The sequence below is a fragment of the Danio rerio genome, chromosome 11 (genome assembly GCF_049306965.1).
Source record: "Danio rerio strain Tuebingen ecotype United States chromosome 11, GRCz12tu, whole genome shotgun sequence".
NCBI classification, from domain to species: domain Eukaryota; kingdom Metazoa; phylum Chordata; class Actinopteri; order Cypriniformes; family Danionidae; genus Danio; species Danio rerio.
Window position 1 is genome coordinate 28,740,419 of NC_133186.1, and position 23,195 is coordinate 28,763,613.

Sequence of the window (23,195 nt, forward strand, 5' to 3'; positions counted from 1 at the left end):
CCGCTGGTCAGCCCGCGTTTTGGGTATAGGTGCCTGCTATGCGTGATCCCCACTAGGCGATCCCATATGCTTATTCCGCCACGGTTAAGTCCCCCCCCTGGGCGGACCCGTGTCTTCCCTCTCCGCTAACCACTCTTTGCTATGCGTACTCCCCCTTTTTAGGGCTAGTCCATAGGTAAATTCTGCCATCTATCCCCCCCTTGGGTAACGGATGGCCTCCGCAGCGTCCTCCCTATCGGGATTGCACGCTTCCCAACGTACTGTCGTATTTCCTAGAATTATCTAGATGCTCACGACTTCCCAAAAAATATATCTAAATCCGTAAAACTTCTGTTGAAGTAGGATAAATTAGGGCCAGGGACACGTTGGAGGACCGCGCCCCCCATGATGTGGGTGCGTCACGCTTGCTTGACTATCTCCTCATCGGGGGTGTTGGTAAGGTGCAGTCATTATGGCGCTTTCCATATTCTCCCATTCATGGCACTGAAGTTCCCCAACCGAAGGGGAACGTTCGAGGTTACAGAGGTAACCCTTCGTTCCCCGAGGAGGGGAACGGAAGTGCCATATTCCGTCGCCATAATGACTGTCCCTTAGCTGTTTGAAAGTCTCTTCAGCTTAAAAGGATGGCGTCTGCTGGCTTCAGGTGTGCTTATATGCTGAGATAATTGCAGATGTCGCACACCTGCGCAAGCTTACGCTGCCAATTAATTTCATTCATTGGCCCGTTCAATACTCTCCAGATAAGCGGCTTCTGATCCGAATCCTCCCATTCATGGCACTTCCGTTCCCCTCCTCGGGGAACGAAGGGTTACCTCTGTAACCTCGAACGTTTTTTATTATTAATTATTTTATTTATTTATTTATTTTTTTATGTTTAATGGACAAGATAAGTAAAGAGAACTGACAGGAAAGCATGGTGCAGAGGGAGGGGAGGGATCGGCATAGGACCGCGAGGTGGAATTAAACTCGGGTCGCCGTAAGCCCCAGAGTGCATGTGTCGATGCACTAAACACTACACCACTGGCGCCGTCAAACTTATTAGCCCCTTTATGCTATAGTTTTTCGACAATCTACAGAACAAAACATCATTATACAATAACTTGCCCAATTACTCTACTCTGCCTAGTTAAGCTAATTAACTTAGTTAAGCCTTTAAATCTCACTTTAAGCTGTATAGAAGTGTCTTGAAAAATGTCTGGTAAAATATTATTTACTGTCATCATGGCAAAGATAAAACATATCTGTTACAAGAAATGAATTATTAAAACTATTATGTTTAGAAATGAGTTGAACAATTCTTCTCTCCGTTAAACAGAAATTGAGGTAAAAAAAAATTCAGGGGGGCTTATAATTCTGACTTCAACTGTATATATATATATATATATATATATATATATATATATATATATATATATATATATATATATATATATATATATATATATATATATATATATATATATAATTTCACAACACTACTCTTTGTGTTGTAATTTTGATTAAATAAATGCAGTTTATGAACACAAAGACTTCAAAAACAGAATAAAACAACGAGTGCAAACGTCTGATTGAGTTTGATAAAAAGGAACTGTGGACATGTAGAATCTGGAATGCATACAATGGCCAAACATTCAAAGCATATTTGTTTAAATTCTTTCTAGACATCAATGAAGTAATTATCATAACACCACATTACATTTCCGTATGTGGAATTTGGAGGAAATTGTGCAACTTAGAATGCTTTGATCGGACCAGATCTGTTACACCACACCTCTTACAGAAAAAAAATCAGATGTCAGATAGCATTTTAAAAATACAACATTTCCAAGATCATTACGACTCTGTGGAAACAGATCATTAGTTAAATAGTCAATCCATTCATGTGCACAATGAGCCTAATATTATTGAACATTGTTGTGCCAGATGGAGAGGTCAAAGCGGCAGGTGGAAGAACTGAGTTGAGTTACTAAACTGCCTAATTATTTCAAGACCTGCATTGATATCTGAATACAAAAAGGAGAAATTAAAAATAGGCAGGACACTCCATTTGTGTATTTTAAAGATATTTTGCATGCTTACCAAGGCTGAATTCATTTGATTAAAAAAAAAAAAAAGTGATAGGCTATCATAAAATATGTGTACAATTTTAAAGGGGTGGTCCAGATTGTATTTTTAAGGCTTGTGTTTATAAGTTGCAAAGCAATGTGTGCTTATGCTCCACTTGTAAAAAAAGAAAAAAAGAAAAAAAGAAAGAAATCTATCTTACTTTACTGCTACTCAGCTAACTGCTCTCTAAAATAAAATCTGCCAAGTGTCTTTCATATATATTCAGATCATAAGATTGTGTAAGTAATATTAAACGTTCACATATCTTTTGCGAGTTCGTTATTTGAGATCTAGAACGCATGGAAAGCAGTCGCACTGCAGCGCTGCTGAAGATTGTGGGTGTTTACAGCAGTTTGATGAATAAATATAAATTTGTAGCTAAATTGTTAATGGTGCTAAACAGCATTTCTCATTGTTTACATCCTTGTTTGCAAACCTTTAACGCTAGACACTATGCATGTAATAGATCAATTTTAACAAATAAAAATCTTACAGGTTGTGGCTCACAAGGCACAGTTTTATCTATTATGGTTGGAGCTGCTCCTGTTTTTAGCCAAATCCAACACTGATCTGTGACAGATTCTGAAAGCTCTCCTTTGTCAAATTCTAGCTAGATCTCTTTTTATAATTCTCTGGAACATAATTAAACTGAAGCTGCAAGCACTTCTCTCTTTGTGTCGTGCCATAATGGACCACCCTTTAAGATTTTTTCTTGTGATAAAAATACTAAATTTCCAACAGGCATCACTCCAGTCCTCTCTGTCACTTGACAGTGTTATTATAAAATCAACGAGTATTAATTTTTAGCATACATTTTTGTTGTTTTTAATAGTTTGAAAATACTTTATTTTGATATTTTCTGTTTTAATTTTCATTTAAGTTAATGTATTTTTTCCAGGATGTACTGGATTTACTGGTTATTTAATAAAATGTAAAATCTTAATATTTGTTTAAAGAAAATTCTGATTACATTACTTTCAAACAAATGTTTTTTTATTTACATTTTTTTTGACAAAACCTTTTTTTATTTGTTGTAAATAAAACTCGAACCTAACATTGCTTTCTTCAAGTGAGCTGTTAAAATGTGTGACTATTACAAGACTTGCATTAAAGTCTAAACAAAAAAAGGGAAAAATAGGCAGCAGACACTCCTCTTCCTCCAGATAAAAGGCATTGCTCTCAGTGTGAATGGGTCAGTCTGTGACCCGTGGAGCCTGACCGGTGTCCTCTTCACCCACTGGCAGCTGCATCAAAAGCTGTCCTCCAGCGTTTTTGTTTTCCGAGAGCTGTGTGCCCATTGGACGAGCTCTAGAGGTTTTTCAGCACTTGCCCATGGGACTTTCAGGCCTCAAAGGGAAACCTCGCTCTGATCTCCCACATACCAGTCAGAGCGGTCCGCACGTGGCAAAGATACAATACACGTTTACATTTCAACCCCCCATAAAAGAGCAGCTGAAACACAAGCATTGAGTGCTATGATTGCTTTCACTTTCAGATATATATATTTTTTTATTTAAAGCACAGGTAACTTTTTTTAAAATAAAATACTTTTTTCACTTCAAATCTATGATAAAGTGATAATGAATGCTGCTTCGTTAGAGTACTTTCTGATACTGATACCAACAGAAAGCTGTCAATCTGCTTCATTTAAAACAACATTTGTTTTATATCAGATGAAAAGATTAGAGAGATGACATTAAAATATTTTTGTGTACGTCAATAAGATGGAGGCATTTGCTATTTTTATATGATACAACCAAGGCCGGAGTGGGACTCCTTTTCAGCCCTGGAGTTTAAAGCCTCAGACCGGCCCACCTCAGTTGACGACTGACTATATTAAAATAAGGTCATTTCCAAATCAGTTTCTAATGGCACTATCACATCTTTTTTAACAATGTTCAACAATTCTAACATTATTATATGTCTTACCAATAAAAATGAACAAAATAAATAAATAAATTACCCATTCATTAAATTACTCAATGAGGTTCGAACCCAGGTCGGCAGCGTCATAATGCATCGTGCTGACCACTGGACTACAACGGCTTATATTAATGAAGTGAATCATCTGAGTTACATCATCATAATAAATAAAAAGAGCGGAGCTGCGGCAAAATAATGAATAAAAAGAGTGAGGCTGTAGTCAAATAAATAAATAAATGAAAAAAAGTGCGACTGCTGAGAGCAACAGAGTCTGGAGCTAGGGACACCGGCCCTATTAATTAGCCATTTATTGATTTAGCTGCAACCCTGGCTTATTGCGGATATGCACCCAGGTCTACATTCTGGGGACAGCGAAATATGTAACCGGAGGTACTTTCTCTTGCTGGTTCTCTTCTCACATGAATCCACTTGAGGGCGTGCTATATACTTCAGCCAATCAGGCCAGCTTGCTGTCGACTGACTGACTGACCCACCAACCCCCTTGCCTAAAAAAGCAACCCCTTTCCCCTTTCAAAAGCAATATGGAAAAAGTCGTTGAATGATTTCACCATGTTTTCAGCCTGTTTGTTTACACTCACAGGAAAAAAGGTAGAAAATCTGTCACTGGGCTGGTACATATCCACAATAAGCTTGTGTTGCTAATTTGTGTTTAGTTTTGTAAGTTATGATACAAATTTTGGTTCCAGTGATGGATTTTCTTAAAGAAGTCAATATGCTGTTTTGGTTCATAATAAATGTTTATTAATGATTATTGTTAATAGGTTGATAGGAGTTGTATTGCATATTTTTCTGGTTATATTGCAATAAAGGTTCTCTATTTGCATCAATGGTACCATGAAGAACCATTAACATCCATGGAAACTTTTTGAGTGCACAAAAGCTTCTTAAAGTGAAAAAGTTTTTTTTTAGATAATTGAAATGTTCTTCACACTAAGAAATAAAGTTCCTTTTAAGATACAATGACTGACATGTTCTTTGAGGAACCCACAATGGTGCTATGGCATCACCGCCCAAATGCCCTGTTTTGGAACCTTTAATTTAAAAAGCGTATACAATTAAAAGGAATAGGTTAATATTCTATATTGTATGTTTATCTAAAATATGCCACCTTTTTATTTATTTTTTTAAAGATAGAAGGATTATTATTTAAATTATTAGCATCAAAATGTTATCTGAACACACTGCAGTGCTTTAAAATGTACTGTATCTTGAATTAAAAGTCAATGACTTTAAAGGCAGAGTGAACTGGACGTTTATGCTGAGCTTTATTTCAGTATGATGTTGTATTTCCAGCCAAAATTGAATATTTAGTAGGGGGCGAAATTTATTTTTGCACTCCACGTTATATCTTTCACTGGCAGCAAATTAATGGTTTTAGGGGCGTGGCTAAGCATATTTCACCCAATCGGTCAAACTGACATCATCAGAAAGAAACTGCATTCCAGAGTGGAAGCATTTATTCATTCATTTTCCTTCAGTTTACTCCTTTTATTCATCAGGGGTCGCCACAGCAGAATGAATCGCCAACTTATCCAGCATATGTTTTACACAGCAGATGCCCTTCCAGCTGCAACCTAATACTAGGAAACACCCATTCACACTCATTCACACACACACACACACACACACACACACACACACACACACTACAACCAATTTAGTTTATTCAATTCACCTATAGCGCTTGTGTTTGGACTGTCGGGGAATCTGGAGCACTCAGAGGAAACCTATGTAAATACGGGGGGAACATGCAAACTCCACACAGAAATGGCAAGTGGCCCAGCCGGACTTAAACCTGCGACATTCTTGCTGTAAGGCGACAGTGCTAACCACTGAGCCACCGTGCCGCCAGAAGTGGAAGCAAATTGTTAGTGTTTGATTAAAGATTACCAAAATAGTTTGTTTTCATTGCTTTTGCATAGATTGAATTTTAACCTTAAGACTAATCATGAGTGCGAGCAAAACAAACACAGTAAATTCAGATTTCCTGTGGACCTAAATAACTTTGTAACATTCTACCACATTGCTTGCAGTGTAAAGAATAAACAAACAGGACATCAGCATGTGAGGTCTGTTTTCGGATATGCCTGAATATTAAAGAAGCACATCCTATAAGGAATTATTTACACTCAAACTAATAAAGCCTACAAATAGGAGCAGAGCCTCTTCAGCAGCATCCCAAATATTTGGTAGAGTAGTTTAGCGTAAAAACAAACAGGAACTTGCTTTTAAACATTAGTGAAGTAGTCTAATGTGGAGTTGTCTAAAAGCAGTAAGGGCTGGAGCTGTTGCTAGGATGAAGACAGGGAGTGTTCGTGCATTATTCTGCAGAGCGGGGAAACTGTTTGAAGATAGATGGGAACTTTCAATCTGTTTAGGTCGGCCTGAATGGAGCGCTCCTCAAATGTGTCAGCTCCATTGTGATCTGGAATGAATTATTTGGCTTAAGAGCATCAATGGAGGGGCCATAGAAAGGCTTTCTGGTAAAGTTCACCACACAGACTTCACATAGATTAGTGCAGCCTGGAGATATAAAAGTGAATGTTTGTTAAAAAAATGTTAACGTGTCTCTGCTGGTAACTTACTATTGACCATTGCAACATTTGGTAATATTTAAACTCATAAATCTGTGATCACACTACTTATAATCTAGTCAACAATAAAGATTCTAACTATATTAGCAATTTTTCTTAAATGCTCAAGTTTCAAGTCAGTTAGATTAGGGTTGTTTTTATAGTTCGTTATAATTTATTGTGAAAAAGATACTAATATTATTGGACAATAATATTGTTCCACTGTGCTATTAAACATTTTTTTTAGAACGACAGGGTACAGAGACTTATTTCAAAAATGGATTAAATTCATTTATTTCCTTAAAATCCTACAAACAATACCCTACAATGAAATTGTAAAAAAATTGATTTTTTTTTAATTGTTGCAATTTTATTTAAAATAAAAACCTGTAAAAACCTTGGCACACCTGTATTTGGGAATTTTTGCCCATTCCTCTTTGCTGTACCTCTCAAGCTCTATGAGGTTGGATGGGAAGTGATGGTGTACAGCCAAATCCTTCAATAGGATTTGGGTCTGGGCTCTGGCTGGGCCACTTAAGGACATTCACCGAGTTGTTGTGAAGCCACTCCATTAATATTTTGGCAGTGTGCTTTGGGACATTGTCCTGCTAGAAGATAACCTGTCGCCTCAATCTGAGGTCAAGAGCACTCTGAAGCAAGTTTTCATTCAGGATGTCTCTGTACATTGCTGCATTCATCTTTTCCTCTATCCTGACTACTCTTCCAGTTCCTGCCGCTGAAAAACATCCCCAGAGCATAATGCTGTCACCACCATGCTTCATAGGGATGGTATTAGCCTGGTAATGAGCGGTGCCTGGTTTTCTCCAAATGTAACACCTGGCATCCACTCCAAACAGTTCAATTTAAGTCTCATCAGACTAGAGAATTTAGTTTCTTTTGGTCTGAGAGTCCTTCAGATGCCTTTTGGCAAATTCCAGGCAAGGAGTGGCTTCTGTCTGACCACTCTACCATACAGGCCTGATTGGTGGATTGCTGCACAGATGGTTGTTCTTTTGTAACAATCTCCTTTCTCCACAGTAGAACGCTGGAGCTCAGACAGAGTCTGATCAGAGTATTGATCACCTCCCTGACTAAGGCTTTTCTCCCCCGATCACTCAGCTTAGATGGCCAGCCAGCTCTAAAAAGATTCCTGTTGGTTACAAACATCTTCTACTTAGGGGTGATGGAGGTCACTCTGCTCATCGGAACTTTCAGAGCAGCAGAAATGTTTCTGTAACCTTCCCCAGCCTTCTGCCTCAAGACAATCCTGTCTCGGAGGTCTACAGACAATTCCTTTGTCTTCATGCTTGGTTTGTGCTTTGATATGCACTGTCAACCCTGGGACCTTATATAGACAGGTGTGATTTCTTTCAAATCATGTCCAATCATTTCAATTTGCCATAGGTGAACTCCAATTAAGCTCCTGAAACATCTTAAGAATGACCAGTGGAAACCGATTATACCTGAGCTCAATTTAGAGATTCAAGGCAAAAGTGATTTTTCAGGAATTTTATTTTTATTAAATTTGCAACAATTTCAAAAAAATATTTTTTCACATAGTCATTATGGGGTATTGTGTGTAGAACTTTAGGGAAATAAATCAAATGAATATATTTTGGAATAACGCTGTAAAAAAGTAATTTTGTAAAAAAATGTGGTATAAAGTGAAGCGCTATGAATACTTTCTGCATGCACTCTAACAAAAATGATTTCTCAATATTTTGTCAATAAAATTATATTTTCTTCTGAATCTCTATTATTTGTTCCTAGGTATGCTGTTCCGATGCTAAGTTAAGTGTCATTGAACTTCAATGAACAATTTTAACTACAACATTTGGACTCAAAAGATGAGTGTATATCTATTTTTATTTTGTAATGTGAGTGACTCTAAAATGTCATCCTGCACATTGTGAAAATTACAATTTTAATATTATCATAAACAATAAATATCACAGGTTCTAGTTTGTAGTCCTGAAAAAATGCAATAATGTCTCAAATGAGATATTTCACCCAGAAAGTAAAATTTACTAGCTATTTACTCACCCTCATGTATTTACAAACTTTTAAGTATTTTTATGTTGAATGCAAAAGAAGATAATTTGAAGTATGTTGGTAACCTGAAAAAACAAAAACAAAAACAAAAAAAAAAAACTATGCAAGTCATTGGCTACCCGGTTTCTAAATTGTTCATACTATCTTCCTTTGTGATCAACAGAATAAAACAGATTCGGTACAAGTACAAAGCAAATGATTCCTAAATAAAACATTTGTGTGAACTATCCCTTTAATAAGAAAACATCTCTGTAAACGAGAACACTTTAAACTCCACACCTGCAGTAAATCCACTTTTATAAGCACTTCCAGGAATGCTGTCCCAAAATTATCATTCAAGAAATATGTAAACAATGATGACGCTAAGCTCCACAGCTTCTAAACGTAAAATTAAATGGTTGAGCGCTAGGAAAGTTCAATGACAGCCTAAGCATAAAACCCAAACTCCGAAATGACTGGCTTCCAGCAGTAGCTGTGCGTAGTTTCAGCTAACCCGAATGGCAGCCCATTTGCCACACACGTTGACAACCAAATGAACCCAAACAAAACAAGGTCTGCACTCGAGAAAGAGAACCACATCAAGCCAACCTAAATAGCATGTATGTTGGCACACGTCTGCATAATCAGGGCCAGCAAGATCTGGTGAAAGCCATTTTAACTCAGAGGAAGCTCAGTTTACTTTGAGTCAGATTATTTAAAGCTTCATTATGTAATGAGATTGTTTACTGCATTTAGTTTGGGTCATGTTACAATAACACATTAGAGAAAATAATAAGGCTGTCATTTCAAAAGTAACTGTATCACTACATCTGCGACAGCATAATAATGTAAGAGTCATCAAGAAACAAAAACTAACACTACTCACATTGTTAGTTATCATTGCTATTCTTGAGGTGAACAATCAATCTGTGTGAGTTAATCCACACACACACACACACACACACACACACACACACACACACACACACACACACACACACACACACACACACACACACACACACACACACACACACACACACACACACACACACACACACACACACACACACAAAGTTTGCATTGGTAAAATCTGAAGATTTGCTTCCCTCAATACTGAAAAAAATACTGAAGTAAAGTATATGGGAATTTTGATTTCATTCAGACTATCTAGGATGCACTCTACATATCAAACTGTTAAGTTAACATCCTCACTTTTTAGGACAGATGCCAAATTTTCCTGTTTTGACAGACTCTTTTACATTTCCCTCTGTAAAATCCCCTGGAACAGATGCCAGACTGTGGTAAGTGAGGATAATTTCTTCTTTATGTTTCATTAATGCTGAAGTAAGCTATACCCAATGTAAAAACAGATGACCTCACCGTGACAAACGTCTGTGGGAATACATGATCCCTAGTTAGGCCTACTGCACAAGCGCTGTCAAAACTGCATGAAACAGTAGTGTAGTACATAAGGTGTTTAATTTCACTCGTTTATGATCATGCAGTTGCAAAAAAACTGAAAATGTGAGAAATAACGTCAGAAAATTTGCTTTAAAAAAAAAGTCAAAGACTCTGCATTTGAAGGGAAAAATGGCAAAACTGAGAGATACACTCAAATGTCTGACTTATATCTATATTTAAGTTTCAAGTTGACTTGAAATTATTGCTCTTTTCTGAGGATTATGAGTTTATATGTCATAAATGTAATCATATTTTATAAAAAGTGTGTTACATCTTTACATCAAGTGTGTTGTTTGATCTCACAATTGCAAGAAAGCAGTTGTAAAATTTTGAGAAGTGAAGACAAAGTTGTGAGAAAACTGGCTTTCTTTTCAAATAAAATGTTAAAAACGCAAAATTTTGAGGAGAAAAAAGGCAAAACAGATATTCTCAAAACTCTGATTTATATTTCAGTTTCAAGTTGACTTGAAATCATTGCTCTATTCAGAGGATTATTAGTTCATGGTCCGTGTATCATCCGTTCATTTGATTATTCCTTTTATTACAGAAAACGAAACATAAGAAAAACGATGAATATTTCGTTTTTCTGTTTATTCTGTAGGCAGAAAAAACGGAAACTCATCTGTTATTCTGCTTATTAACTTAAAACGAAATATTAAAACAAACACAAAACCAAAACGAAATAATGAGTCAAAAAATGGTCCGTGTACGGTCCGTGTACGTTTTGTTCATTTGTTTTCCATTTTCAAACGGAATAAAGGAAATGGAGAAAACGGCCGTTTTTCCGTTTTTCTTTTGCTCACGAGAAAACGAAAAAACGAGATTTTGGCTGGATTTTCGTTTTTTGGTTTAGGGTAGGAAAACGGATAAACGACTTTAAAATTCATTTTACACATGTAGGCGGTGCTGAAACGCCCACTTTCCTCTAATTGGTCAACCAAATCTGCGCTCGTGACGTCACCCTCAAAATAAAAGCCTTACACGCAGGCTTTTAATTATTATTATTTAATTATATATATAAACAAAGTTTACATATTCTATCATTTGAACCACACACAGTTAGCAGGCTTACATTCATTGCGTATGTATAAATTAAATAAAAACGTAAATCAGCAGTATTCTTAGACATTTGTCATTAAAATAAGGTCATAGTTCACTGCCAAACTTCTTGCTGCTGTGCACCTGATGCTGAGCAAAGATAGCCATTTCCGAGCTGCACCTGGTTTACATGATTGTTTCAGAGCTATTGTAGGCCTAAATAATAGCCTACTCTGTAAAAAATAATAATTTATTATTATTATTATTATTATTATTATTATTATTATTATTAGGCCTATTATTATTAGTATTGTTATTATTATTATTTACTTAGTTATTCAATGGTTGTAAGAACACATTGGACCCTGCATGGGGCTATAATAAATGGTACCTTTTGTTTCTATTGGATTTTCTCCTATTTTAATTTAATATATGCCTTTAGCCTATTGTAAATATTTATTTGATAAGTAATACTTTTTTATTGTAACGTCAAAGTAGGCCTGTCTTATTATTATTATTTTTTGTTATTAGTTTGTCGTTGTTGTTGTTATTATTATTGTAGCAGGGACATAGCCACAGGTGTGGCAGAGTGTGCTGGTGCCACCCAAAGTGGCATCTTGCACCTGAAAATAGATGCCTTCGCGCTCAAGCGCGCGCAAAAAAAACTTGCACAGGCAAAAGTAATGATGAATGTGTTGAAGGAAAAAAAAAACATTCTAATTATTTGTTAATAAAATAGTGCAACATTATTCTCAGTCAGTGTAGGCTGAAAAAATTAAGATCGCCAGCATTTCAAGGGTGGTTTTATTTTTAGTTCATTGCTGTGACGCGCTATATTTCACTAAGGCTGCATGAGACTGCGCATCTTGCTTATTTTCTCTATTTTACATACAGAACATATCATACAGTCCAGGTTCTACCGTTCTAGTGAGTGTGGGGCATTGCTTTACAGTGGTAAAGTGGATTATTTCTTGGCAAATTCATAATGATTCACTTTGTTTAGTAATAAATTTCATAGTTATAAAATAACTACATTTCAAGAATATGTTAACACTTTCAACTATTTAGAATTATTTATTGCATCAAAAGTAATTTCAAAGTAACATTAAATGTACGTATAAACTGCTTAATTTGTGTGTGTAAACACCTAAGATGCAAAAAGCTTATTTAGACCAGAATAGGCCTACTAAATGCAACGGTCAATGTATGTAAACTTATGACCTAAAATGTCTTAAATGACTAAATTTAAGTCTTTTTAAGTTTTTAAATAATCTAAGTTTAACATAAATGATTTAAACTTTAAACTTCAAACTAACAGAGTATGGCAAATTAATTGTTTTTTAAATGGAGGTCAGGTGTCTATCTTAATTATAATTATTAAATATTATGACACTATAATTCAGTGGTGTATTGGAGAGTACGCACCTTTTAATTAATTAATTTTAAATAAGTGGTTTATCCTAAATAAAATGCAATGGGATCGGTGTGCAATGAATAGTTTGAAAACCCCTGGTTCAGACTAGATGCATACTGCCAGATGCATATAGTGCATAAAAAATAAAAAAGATAATTCGGTAAAGCGCGTGATGCGCGCAGAAATAATTAAGTTCTCTTTTTCTTTAATCAATACTTTTCCATTTGAGGAATTACAGTTATTAATAGCTTAGTCCTTATAAACGATCAGTTCATGAAATACACAATTTACGGATCAATGAAGAATAAGAAGAATATGCAACGCATTATGATCCTTGAATGATCAGAGCGCATTTATATAAACTATATATTTTATATAATCCATAAATATTAAAAAACATTATACATTTAAAGTAATGGAACATTATATGTTATAAAATCTAAACTATTATTTAGGCTACAGGCTAAATAAAGGCGCCTTTTCGGGGCTGTTCACCGCGTGCGTCAAAGAAAAGACATGACACAATCTCTATAAAAACTTGTTGTTTATTTACAATATCTAAAAGGATATAAAACATCTAACATGCATCTCCATTCTCAACGAGTTTCTGTGTTCTGCATCCTTCACAGACCGATGGTCTCATTCCGAGGTAATCTGTAAATATTCTCATTTGGTTCTGGCACATTCTTGATTAAAGGTGAAACTGACCGGCGCAACGGATGATTTGTCATCTAGGGTGACTACAGTTATAATACAGGTTATGGAACTATTTCACTTTAATTTCATATTATTATTTTATTAAACAAACAAACCAGTTTTTGTTTTGGCTCTGCATGCAGCATATTGGATCTTTGAAGCATTGCACTTCAAATGTTATTCCTTTTTTTTTATTGTATTTTAATATTTTTAATTATACAACACAAAATTGGTTCTAAACAGATACATTTTTCTATAGGCTATGATGAAGTGTATATTTTTGTTCACACAGGTCCTATACAAAACTGTGTGGATGGATGATTTGTTTCTCCGTGAAAATCACTCATTTAATAAGCAAAACAGGCCAAAATGTTGTTTAGCTTGCGTCAAACTGGATGGACAATTTACAAACATATTGAATACAAAGGCTGGTTATTTTATGCAATGAGGGACAATAGGCCTATTACAAATTAAAGAAAATTATTTGCATATTAAAACGAAAATATATAATACAACAACAGATCCTACCTCGTAAGAAATGACTTTAGATAATGTAAATAAGCATCAAGTTTTTTTTTTGAGATTGTGTGTCTAATTCAGTAGTGTAGTGTGTTCGCGTGGGTTTCCTCCGGGTGCTCCGGTTTTCCCCACAGTAGACATGCGGTACAGGTGAATTGGGTAGGCTAAATTGTCCTTACTGTATAAGTGTGTGTGTATGTGGATGTTTCCCAGAGATGGGTTGTGGCTGGAAGGGCATCCGCTGCATAAAAACTTGCTAAATAAGTTGGCGGTTCATTCCGCTGTGGCGACCCCAGATTAATAAAGGGACTAAGCCGACAAGAAAATGAATGAATAATGTGCAATACTAATTTAAAATACGTATCACTAAGCTTATATGTGAAATAGCAGGGCCCGCTGTAGCACTTTCTCAAGAAGAGCAAATGTCAAATTATTAGCGCAACGCACATGTAGCGAGCTTATCTGTTTGTCGGAACTACTAGACACAATTTTTTTATCAACTATAATGTGTTTAATTAGTTAATTTGAAATTTATTTCATTATTCCAGCAATAATTGTTGAGTGAAAGAATGCGCTAGAAATATGCATTGCGGCTCCCTTTATTGTACAGGCTTATTGCACTTAAACTTTTTTAGGTTCGGCTCTCGAATTAGTAAGGTTATGAGTAAATGTTATTTAAAATATTTAAAGCCTGCCATCTAGCCTACAATAACAGCAAATTTAATAATAAAAAAATAATAAGACAGGCCTACTTTGGCGTTGCAATAAAATAGTATTAATTATCAAATAAATAATTACAATATATAATTAAAATAGGAAGAAATAAATGAAAACAAATGGTACCCTTTGTTTTTATAGCAGGGCTAAAGTGTTCTTATTCTGGTTCTGGTAACAACTATTAAAAAGAAAAAAAAACACACCAAACAATAAAAACACTAGTAACTGATAATAATAATAATAATAATAATAATAATAATAATAATAATAATTATTATTATTATTATTATTATTATTATTATTACTATAAAGCCCTTGCTCTGAAACATTCATGTAAACCAGGTGCTCCTCGGAAATGGCTTTCTTTGCTCTGCATCAGGTGCACAGCAGCAAGAAGTTTGGCAGTGAACTATGACCTTATTTTAATGACAAATGTCTAAGAATACTGCTGATTTACGTTTTTATTTAATTTATACATACGCAATGAATGTAAGCCTGCTAACTGTGTGTGGTTCAAATGATAGAATATGTAAACTTTGTTTATATATATAATTAAATAATAATAATTAAAAGCCTTCGTGTAAGGCTTTTATTTTGAGGGTGACGTCACGAGCGCAGATTTGGTTGACCAATTAGAGGAAAGTGGGCGTTTCAGCACCGCCTACATGTGTAAAATGAATTTTAAAGTCTTTTATCCGTTTTCCTACCCTAAACCAAAAAACGAAAATCCAGCCAAAATCTTGTTTTTTCGTTTTCTCGTGAGCAAAATAAAAACGGAAAAACGGCCGTTTTCTCCATTTCCTTTATTCCGTTTGAAAATGGAAAACAAATGAAAAAAACGTACACGGACCCACGGACCGTACACGGACCATTTTTTGACTCATTATTTCGTTTTGGTTTTGTGTTTGTTTTAATATTTCGTTTTAAGTTAATAAGCAGAATAACAGATGAGTTTCCGTTTTTTCTGCCTTACAGAATAAACAGAAAAACGAAATATTCATCGTTTTTCTGATGTTTCGTTTTCCGTAATAAAAGGAATAATCAAATGAACGGATGATACACGGACCGTTCATATATCATAATTCATAATATATATCTAATTATATATTATATAAGGTGTGTTTTATTTCACTTGTTTTTGATCTCACAATTGCAAGAAAACAATGAAAATGATGAGAAATAAGTCAGAACTGTGAGAAAATGTTCTATTTTTCAAATAAAAAGTCAAAAACAGAGAAATGTGTTAAATTTCACTCGTTTTTGATCTTGCAATTGCAAGAAAATAATGATCATTTTGAGAATGAAGTCAGAATTGTGAGAAAATTAGCTTTTTTTCCAAATAAAAAAAACTAAAACTTAAACTTTTTTGGGAAAAATGACAAAACTGAGAGATACACTCAAAATTCTGATTTATATTTCAGTTTGAAGTTGACATTTTGAAATTATTACTCTGTCTGAGGATTATGAGTTTATATATCATAATTTATAACTATTTATCATTTTGAACAATCAAAAAAGTGGAAAGAAAATCTGAATTTTGAGACTTTAACTCAAAATTCAAACCTTTATTTATTGCAATTTTAAGTTGCAATATCTCACAATTCTGGCTTTTACCTCAAAATTCAGAATAACAAGGGAAAAAGTCATAGATGTGACATTAACTGCCTGAATTGCACTTGATTTTGCCCATGTAAGTAATATACTAACCTGTAGTACAGAAGCTCCATCTCGAGCTGCTCAATGTGCCTCTGCAGGACAGGGATGTGACTGGCTTTGGTCTCCAGCTCCTTCACTTTTTTAAGGCCGCTGAGCACAGCTTGTCTGGCTTCCTCCACCCTCTTCCTCATCTCCACCTGCTCCTTCTTTAAAGTCCTGTTACATTCCTCTAGCATAAGCGACGTCTCACGTGATATTCGCAGTTCTTGCTCCAGCTTCTGATTGAAGAACATGGCCTCCTCGACCTGTCCATCCCGGGACGCCCGGAGCAACTCCACTTCTCTCAGGAAACTCTGGATGTCCTTCAGACTACCGGAAATGTTGGGCTTCTGGACTGTTCTCCGTTGGTGGGCGATGAAACAGCCACCTTCTGGTTTATGTTTCGAGTGGCTTTTCCACAGGCCCACCTAAGAAACACCAAAACATGTCAGTGGAATGTTATATGGAAAGCACATCATTTAGACAACCAACGCTCATTGCTAGTATAAGTCAAAGCTGTCAAAGTGAGTTTGAAAATCTATAAAATACTCAACCCATGTTGTCGATTAAACAAGAATACCATTTTTGTTTATACCTGTACATATATATTCATATACAATGAATGACTGTATACTGTGCTATATTGAAAGCACTGTTGCCAGATACTTTTATCCAAAGTGACTTATGTACATTGCATTCAGGTACACATTCTTCAGTTCTTGCTTTCACTTGGAATTTAACCACGTCCTTTGATGTTTCTACTGCCATGCAAGCTCTACTCTACTGAGCTACAGTAAACAAATGTGATTTCTGGTTGTGAGTATCTTTTAATGTTTTTTTTCAGCTTGTGATGTTATGTTTGTACCACACAATGTCATAAGATGTTAATATTGGTTTAGATGTAAGTTGCCAGCGACTAAGGAAATTTTATTTTGATGTCAAATAATGACACGAAATGACGTTGATATTTTGTTGATTTTAGGATGTATTGGAAAGTGACCAATGACTGTAAAAAATATGGACGATGCGACAGCCCTTTTTCCCACTGAACGCCTTGAGGGCAAAACGCCTGCTTGACGGGCACAAACTGTCGCAAAAGACTGCTGAAATTGGAGCCAGACATGCGCAGAAGGATTGTCTGATGGAGCCAGAGGAGGAGCCGCGAAAATGAGCGGAGTCGAGCTTCCAATCAAACGCTTTATGTAAAATCAACCACGCCCCCCGAACTTCTCAGCATGCGTTTGCTGTCATATCAACACAAATGGATGTAATAACGTTAACAAATATGAGGGTTTTATATATTCAATCACGCCAGCTCCGGGCCACAGCGCATAACCTACTCGCGGCGTCGCAGGCTTATTCCGGCTCGCATGCGGCAGTGCCGGCTCGCTCGGCCGCCGCATCTGGCTCGATTGACTCGGGCTGGAATCGGGCAGTGAGTCCAGGCATCCGGAGTAGGTCCAGGAGAGGTAGTCAGTCTGAGCTCTAAGGGATAAGTCTCCGGCAGGCGAGAATCTAGCCGGAACTGTGTTTTGCTATCTGGGTGGTTAGGCGTGTATCAGCAAACTAATAAAGCCCGAAAAAAGCCCTGAACTTAGCGAATAAACAGTGTTCCACCAGGATCATGTATGTCAGAAACTATAGTTTACTGCTGAACTCATTTTGTCATGGTAAAATAACACAGAAATCGAATAATAACACTTCAGTCTCCTGCCGAAGCTCAGACGCGCTGCTTTGAGAAACTGTCAATCACAGCTGTCAATCACGATGACACGCCCAGCATTAAATTACTGCTAAAAACAAACTGTTTACAAAAATGAAGATCTGCACCTATTTCAGCACAATAACCAGTGCCTTAATCGACCAGAACCATCTTTCGGGACATTTTATTGCAAGTGTAATAATTTTTTTTATTTGGGCTCAAGTCTCCTTCATTAACACGGAGGAGGCGGGCTTTATGACTTGTACTGCAGCCAGCCCCCAGGGGGCGATCTAACGGCCGAGACCTTCACTCAAACGCAGGCTTGCGGCACACTTGAAAGAGACCAAAATCCAATGTCGAGCCAACATCTTAAACCAACATTATATTGGCCTCAAATACTGACATTTATTCATTAGATATGACAACCAAAATCCAATGTCTGATAGACATCATAGTGATAACGTCCACATAACGTCAAGCTGTAACAGCATTAGATTATTTTGTTGCATTTTTGTTTGCATTAGAAAGTGACTAAAATGCTACGTCTGTAACACATTAGACATTGACATCAACCAGATTATAATTTCAAAACAAATGCAATGTCCCACGATGTTGAACGTCAATCTGACATCAAGTTGACGTTCTGTGCCTGCTGGGTAATGGTTTTAAAAAAAAATTCCTGTACACTGCTGTATGCAGACCCCACACTTATCATGCATGTTCTGCCACCAATAGTCATATGTGGCCAAATTTGCAATCTGAGAAAATGTCAAAAGAAAAGATTGTCTCCAGCAATTAAATAAATAATAAAAATGTTACTATGACTGTTCATCTCACTTTCTTTGAATTGCACATTTATATCTTACAATTTTAAGTTATACAGTGCTCAGCATGTACAAGTACACCCCTCACAAATCAAAATTTCAAATTCATATTTTTAATAGGAAGCTATACAATATTATATTTGTGCATAAATCTGGAGCTTATCTAACAAAACAACTTATGATAACAGTCCAAAATCTAGTACACACTAATTTACATCTTATAGAAAAATATTACATACAATTTTTTTTAAAAAGAGGAAAAATCAAGAGAAACATTTTTTTTTAATTTAGTTGACATTTTGTAGGTTGTAATTTATTTTTGCAAAATTTTGCTTAAACTTACTTGTATTATCTTTCAATGTCTAAATATATTGTGTGACTAAAATATTCTTTTGATAAATGTATCTGTTTAGTAAATCTGTTTTGTTTAAATGCATTAAAACACATATCATATATTCACTGAGAAATGGATAAAAATATTTATTTTCAAAATGGGCTGTCCTCAGTTATGCTGAGCACTATATTCTATTGTTTGTGATAAATGAAAAAAATTAATTATCAGTCAACTATGCACAATGTTAAATCTGGAAAATCTAATATTATTATTTATCATTTTACTATACAGATTAACATATTTAATGTATTTGATTTTTATGACCAACAAAAGTTTGCAAATAAAACTAACTGGAACAGATTTTTCTCCAAACCTACCCATAGAAACAGTCATGACAGCTAAGTTAAGGCTCTGTTTCGGGCCTTAAGGAGATAGTTGATGAAAATTCTTCTGCTAGGCTACCCATCCATTCATCTACTTGTTCCAAATCTGTTTGAGCATCTATTTAGTGTTGAACACAAAAGAAGATATTTTGAAGAATGTTGAAAAAAAAACGTTTTTTTGTTTATTTTTAACCCAGAATTCTTTAGAATATTGTTTTGTGTTCAGAAGAAGATATAAAAAAAGGTTAAGAACTTGAGTTTTTAATTTGGATAAATCATACCTTTAATGCCAAATAGAAGGCAGTTTAAATTATGCCTGTTCTGACCCATAGAAACAAAATGCATTATGCAACCTCTGATTTTCTGACTTTCTATGCCTGATTGCCACTTTAGCATCACCTCCACAAATATATATTTAGCATTCAAGGGCGGATTTAACCAATAAGTAAGGTAAGCAGTCGCTTAGGGCCCCAGGAAATTTGGGGGCCCTCAATAAATACCTACATTAACTATAGCTATAAATGATACATTGTGGTTATCATATTTTGTTTGGTAAGGGTAGCTAACTAATAAAATTATATTGTAATTGTTTCATTTGAGCAAATTTTTCCCCACCCCCAATCATGGAGCAATCCAACGAGATCAAGATTTATTTTCTAAAACAAAACATTGTATTATTTTTAGTTTTTTTCTTTTATTTTTTTAAGTAAAATTAAAAATGAAAATAATATTGATTGACATAAGAAAAAGGCAGCATAAAAAACCGTAAGTAAATACAAAAGGTGTATAATAGGACTTTTGGACCTCATGTCTGCAATTGCTTAGGGCCCCCCAATCACCAAATCCGTCCCTGTTAGCATAATACAGTAAACAAAATAGTTGTTGTTTGATACATATAAACTGTTCTTTTGTTTTGCAATCAACATCACAATGACTTTACCTGCAAAGCCAGTGACCGCGCATCACTGCTCTGCAGAGCCGCCCGCATGTCCTCCACCAACTCCCTAAGACTGGCGTTTTCCTCCTCGAGTTTGGCTATCCTGTCCTCGGCCTCCTCAAGGGCCACGATCTCCTCGTAACACTCTCGTGTGCAGGATCCCAGCTGCCTACGACCCGACCTGTGTCTGTCTACTGTGGGAGAAGGCGTCTTTTCGCTTTCCCTCTTACTGGTGGTACCCAAAGACAGCAGCTTCTCGCGCCGCCTCAGAGGGCTCCGGAGTCTGATCTGCGTCTCTATGTGTTCGCTCTCCTTACCAACCAGCAATCTCCCATTCTCATAATGACATCCAGCTTTGGTGCTGAAATACCCGCAGAGTTTTGCGTGAAACTGCCTGAAGGTGAACTCTTTTGGTAGATTATCCAATATCCCCGCGCACTCCTCAAGATCACAGTCTTTACCGAGTCCTAAAATCTCGCAAAGAATGTTAAAATCCTCCGTTGGTATTTTCCCATCTCCCTGACAGTCTAGGTGATGAAATATCTCTTGGAGGTATTGATCCAGCCCGGTTGCGAGGACTATAATTTCGTTTTCCACTCCACGGTCTAGTCCGTAATGATACGCCAGGGTGCTCACTATCCATTGTGTCCTGCGCGCGGGTCGGCTGTATGGATCGCATGCGTCCAACTTTTCCATCCTTTTTTACTTCACAAGAATTCCATTTATAGAGGCTAAATGGATTAATGGATTCAGCAGATCCTCTAAGCATACAAACAGCACACCAAGTTCATGTTATCTGAACACCAGACCGCCCCACTCTTGTAGTAGAAAGTAACTCTTACGCTGTGCGCGTGGGGGCGTTGCCGTGAAAGGAGACCTGCCCACAAAAGCTTAACTGCTAGAGGAGAAAAAACTTTTGAAAAGAAGGCAAATCATTGTGAAGTTCTGTGGACGACCAAACCATAGCATAATTTACTAGAGACTCCATCTATATTGTCAGAAATGCAGCTAAAGTGCATTATAAGTTAAATTATTGTAGCATACAGGATAATATATCTTTAATATTTAATATAAATAAAAACACACTTGAATGACTAAAATAAACATTTCAGGTTTAAATACACTGATATAAGCTGCACAAGTAAATTTTTTGTCAATAACCAAAAGTTTTTTTTATGGGTCAAAATGATTTTTTATGCCAATAATTATTAGGATATTAGGTTTCATGCAGATATTAAGTAAATTTTGTACTGTAAATATCAAAACTTACATTTTAATTATACTGTGCATTGCTGACTCTGTTTAGACAGTTATTTTTTCTTGATATTGTGATGTTTTTGCGACCTCTGACCATAAATATTTTAATTCTAGACAAATATATTCCTATCCAAACAAACCAAGCATACGGACTTATTCATTTAGCTTATTCATTACTTATTCATTCAGCTTTCAGACAGTTCAAAGTTTTCAAAAGGTTGACCCGACTGGGCGGTATAGTGGTTCAGTGGTTAGCACTGTCGCCTTACAGCAGGAAAGTCACTGGTTTGAGTCCCATCTGGGTCAGTTGGCATTTCAGTGTGGAGTTTGCATGTTCTTCTAGTGTTTACATGGGCTTTCTCTGAGTGCTCCGGTTTCCCCCACAGTCCAAAGACATACGCTAAAGGTGAATTGAATAAATTGAATTGGCCATGATGTGTGTGAATGTGAGAGTGTATAGGGTGTTTTCCAGTACTGTGTTGCCGCTGGAAGAGGATCCGCTGTGTAAAACATATGCTGAATAAGTTGGTGGTTTATTCCGCTGTGTCAACCCCTGATGAGCAAAGGGACTAAGCCAAAGGAAAATGAATGACCCTTAGACTGTTTTTGTAGTCCATGGAAACATACTACCGGTAGCCTATAGTATGAATGATGCAGTTTAAGAAACATAAAAGCCAAAAAATAAGCAAGACAAAATCTAACAAATATTCCAATTCAGTGAAAAATGATGATAAAATGATAAAATGCATTTACTTATATTGCACTTAGTAATTTGCAAGTGCCTTTACTCGTGCCCATCTCATTATGATTAAATGCCTGAAAGTTCTTTGTCATTCTTTGACTGTTTAAAAATAAATTTGCAGGAACCTTGTGATACCTGGACACATACATTTAGCTAAATAAATAAGCACAAGAAAATTAACAGCAGTGAGAAAACACTTAACTCTTTTGAATATATAGTTAAAGTCAGAATTATTAGCCCCTGTTTATTAATTCCTAAATTTCTGTATTCAACACATTTCTAAACATATTAGTTTAAATAACTCATTTCTAATCACTAATTTATTTTATCTTTGCCATGATGACTACATAATATTTTACTAGATATTCTTCAAGAGATTTCTATACAGCTTAAAGTGTCATTTAAGGCTTAACTAGGTTAATTATGTTAACTAGGTTAGAGTAATTAGGCAAGTTAACGATGGTTTGTTCTGTAGACTATGTAAAAAATATATAGCTTAAAGGGGCTAATAATCTTGACCTTAAAATAATTTGAAAAAGAAAAACAGCTTTTATTCTAGCCGAAATAAAAAAAATAATAAGACTTTCTCCAGAAGAAAAATATATTATCAGACAAACTGTGAAAATGCCCTTGCTCTGTTAAACATAATTTGTAAAATATTTAAAAAAAAAGAAAAAAATCGAAGGGGGGCTACTAACTCTGAATTCAACTGCACATGTGGAAACATTATGTATTTAATATTATTTTTGTCATATTTTCATTATAAGAAAGGCTATATGGGATATTTGAACTAGTCTTCATATTTCAGAACTAAACAGA

The 23,195-nt window shown here is 35.7% G+C and overlaps 1 protein-coding gene across 1 annotated transcript in view; it reads right to left on the minus strand.

Moving 5' to 3' along the window:
• efcc1 (EF-hand and coiled-coil domain containing 1) overlaps positions 1-21,175 on the minus strand; it is a 66,349-nt gene extending 45,174 nt beyond the window's left edge. The window contains exons 1-2 of the mRNA XM_002663789.8: positions 20,381-21,175; positions 16,210-16,625 (exon numbers count right to left, since the gene is read on the minus strand). Coding sequence (XP_002663835.4) covers positions 16,210-16,625; positions 20,381-21,073 — 1,109 coding nt within the window. The 5' untranslated portion in view covers positions 21,074-21,175. The remainder of the gene's footprint in view (positions 1-16,209; positions 16,626-20,380) is intronic.
• Positions 21,176-23,195: the final 2,020 nt, after the last annotated feature.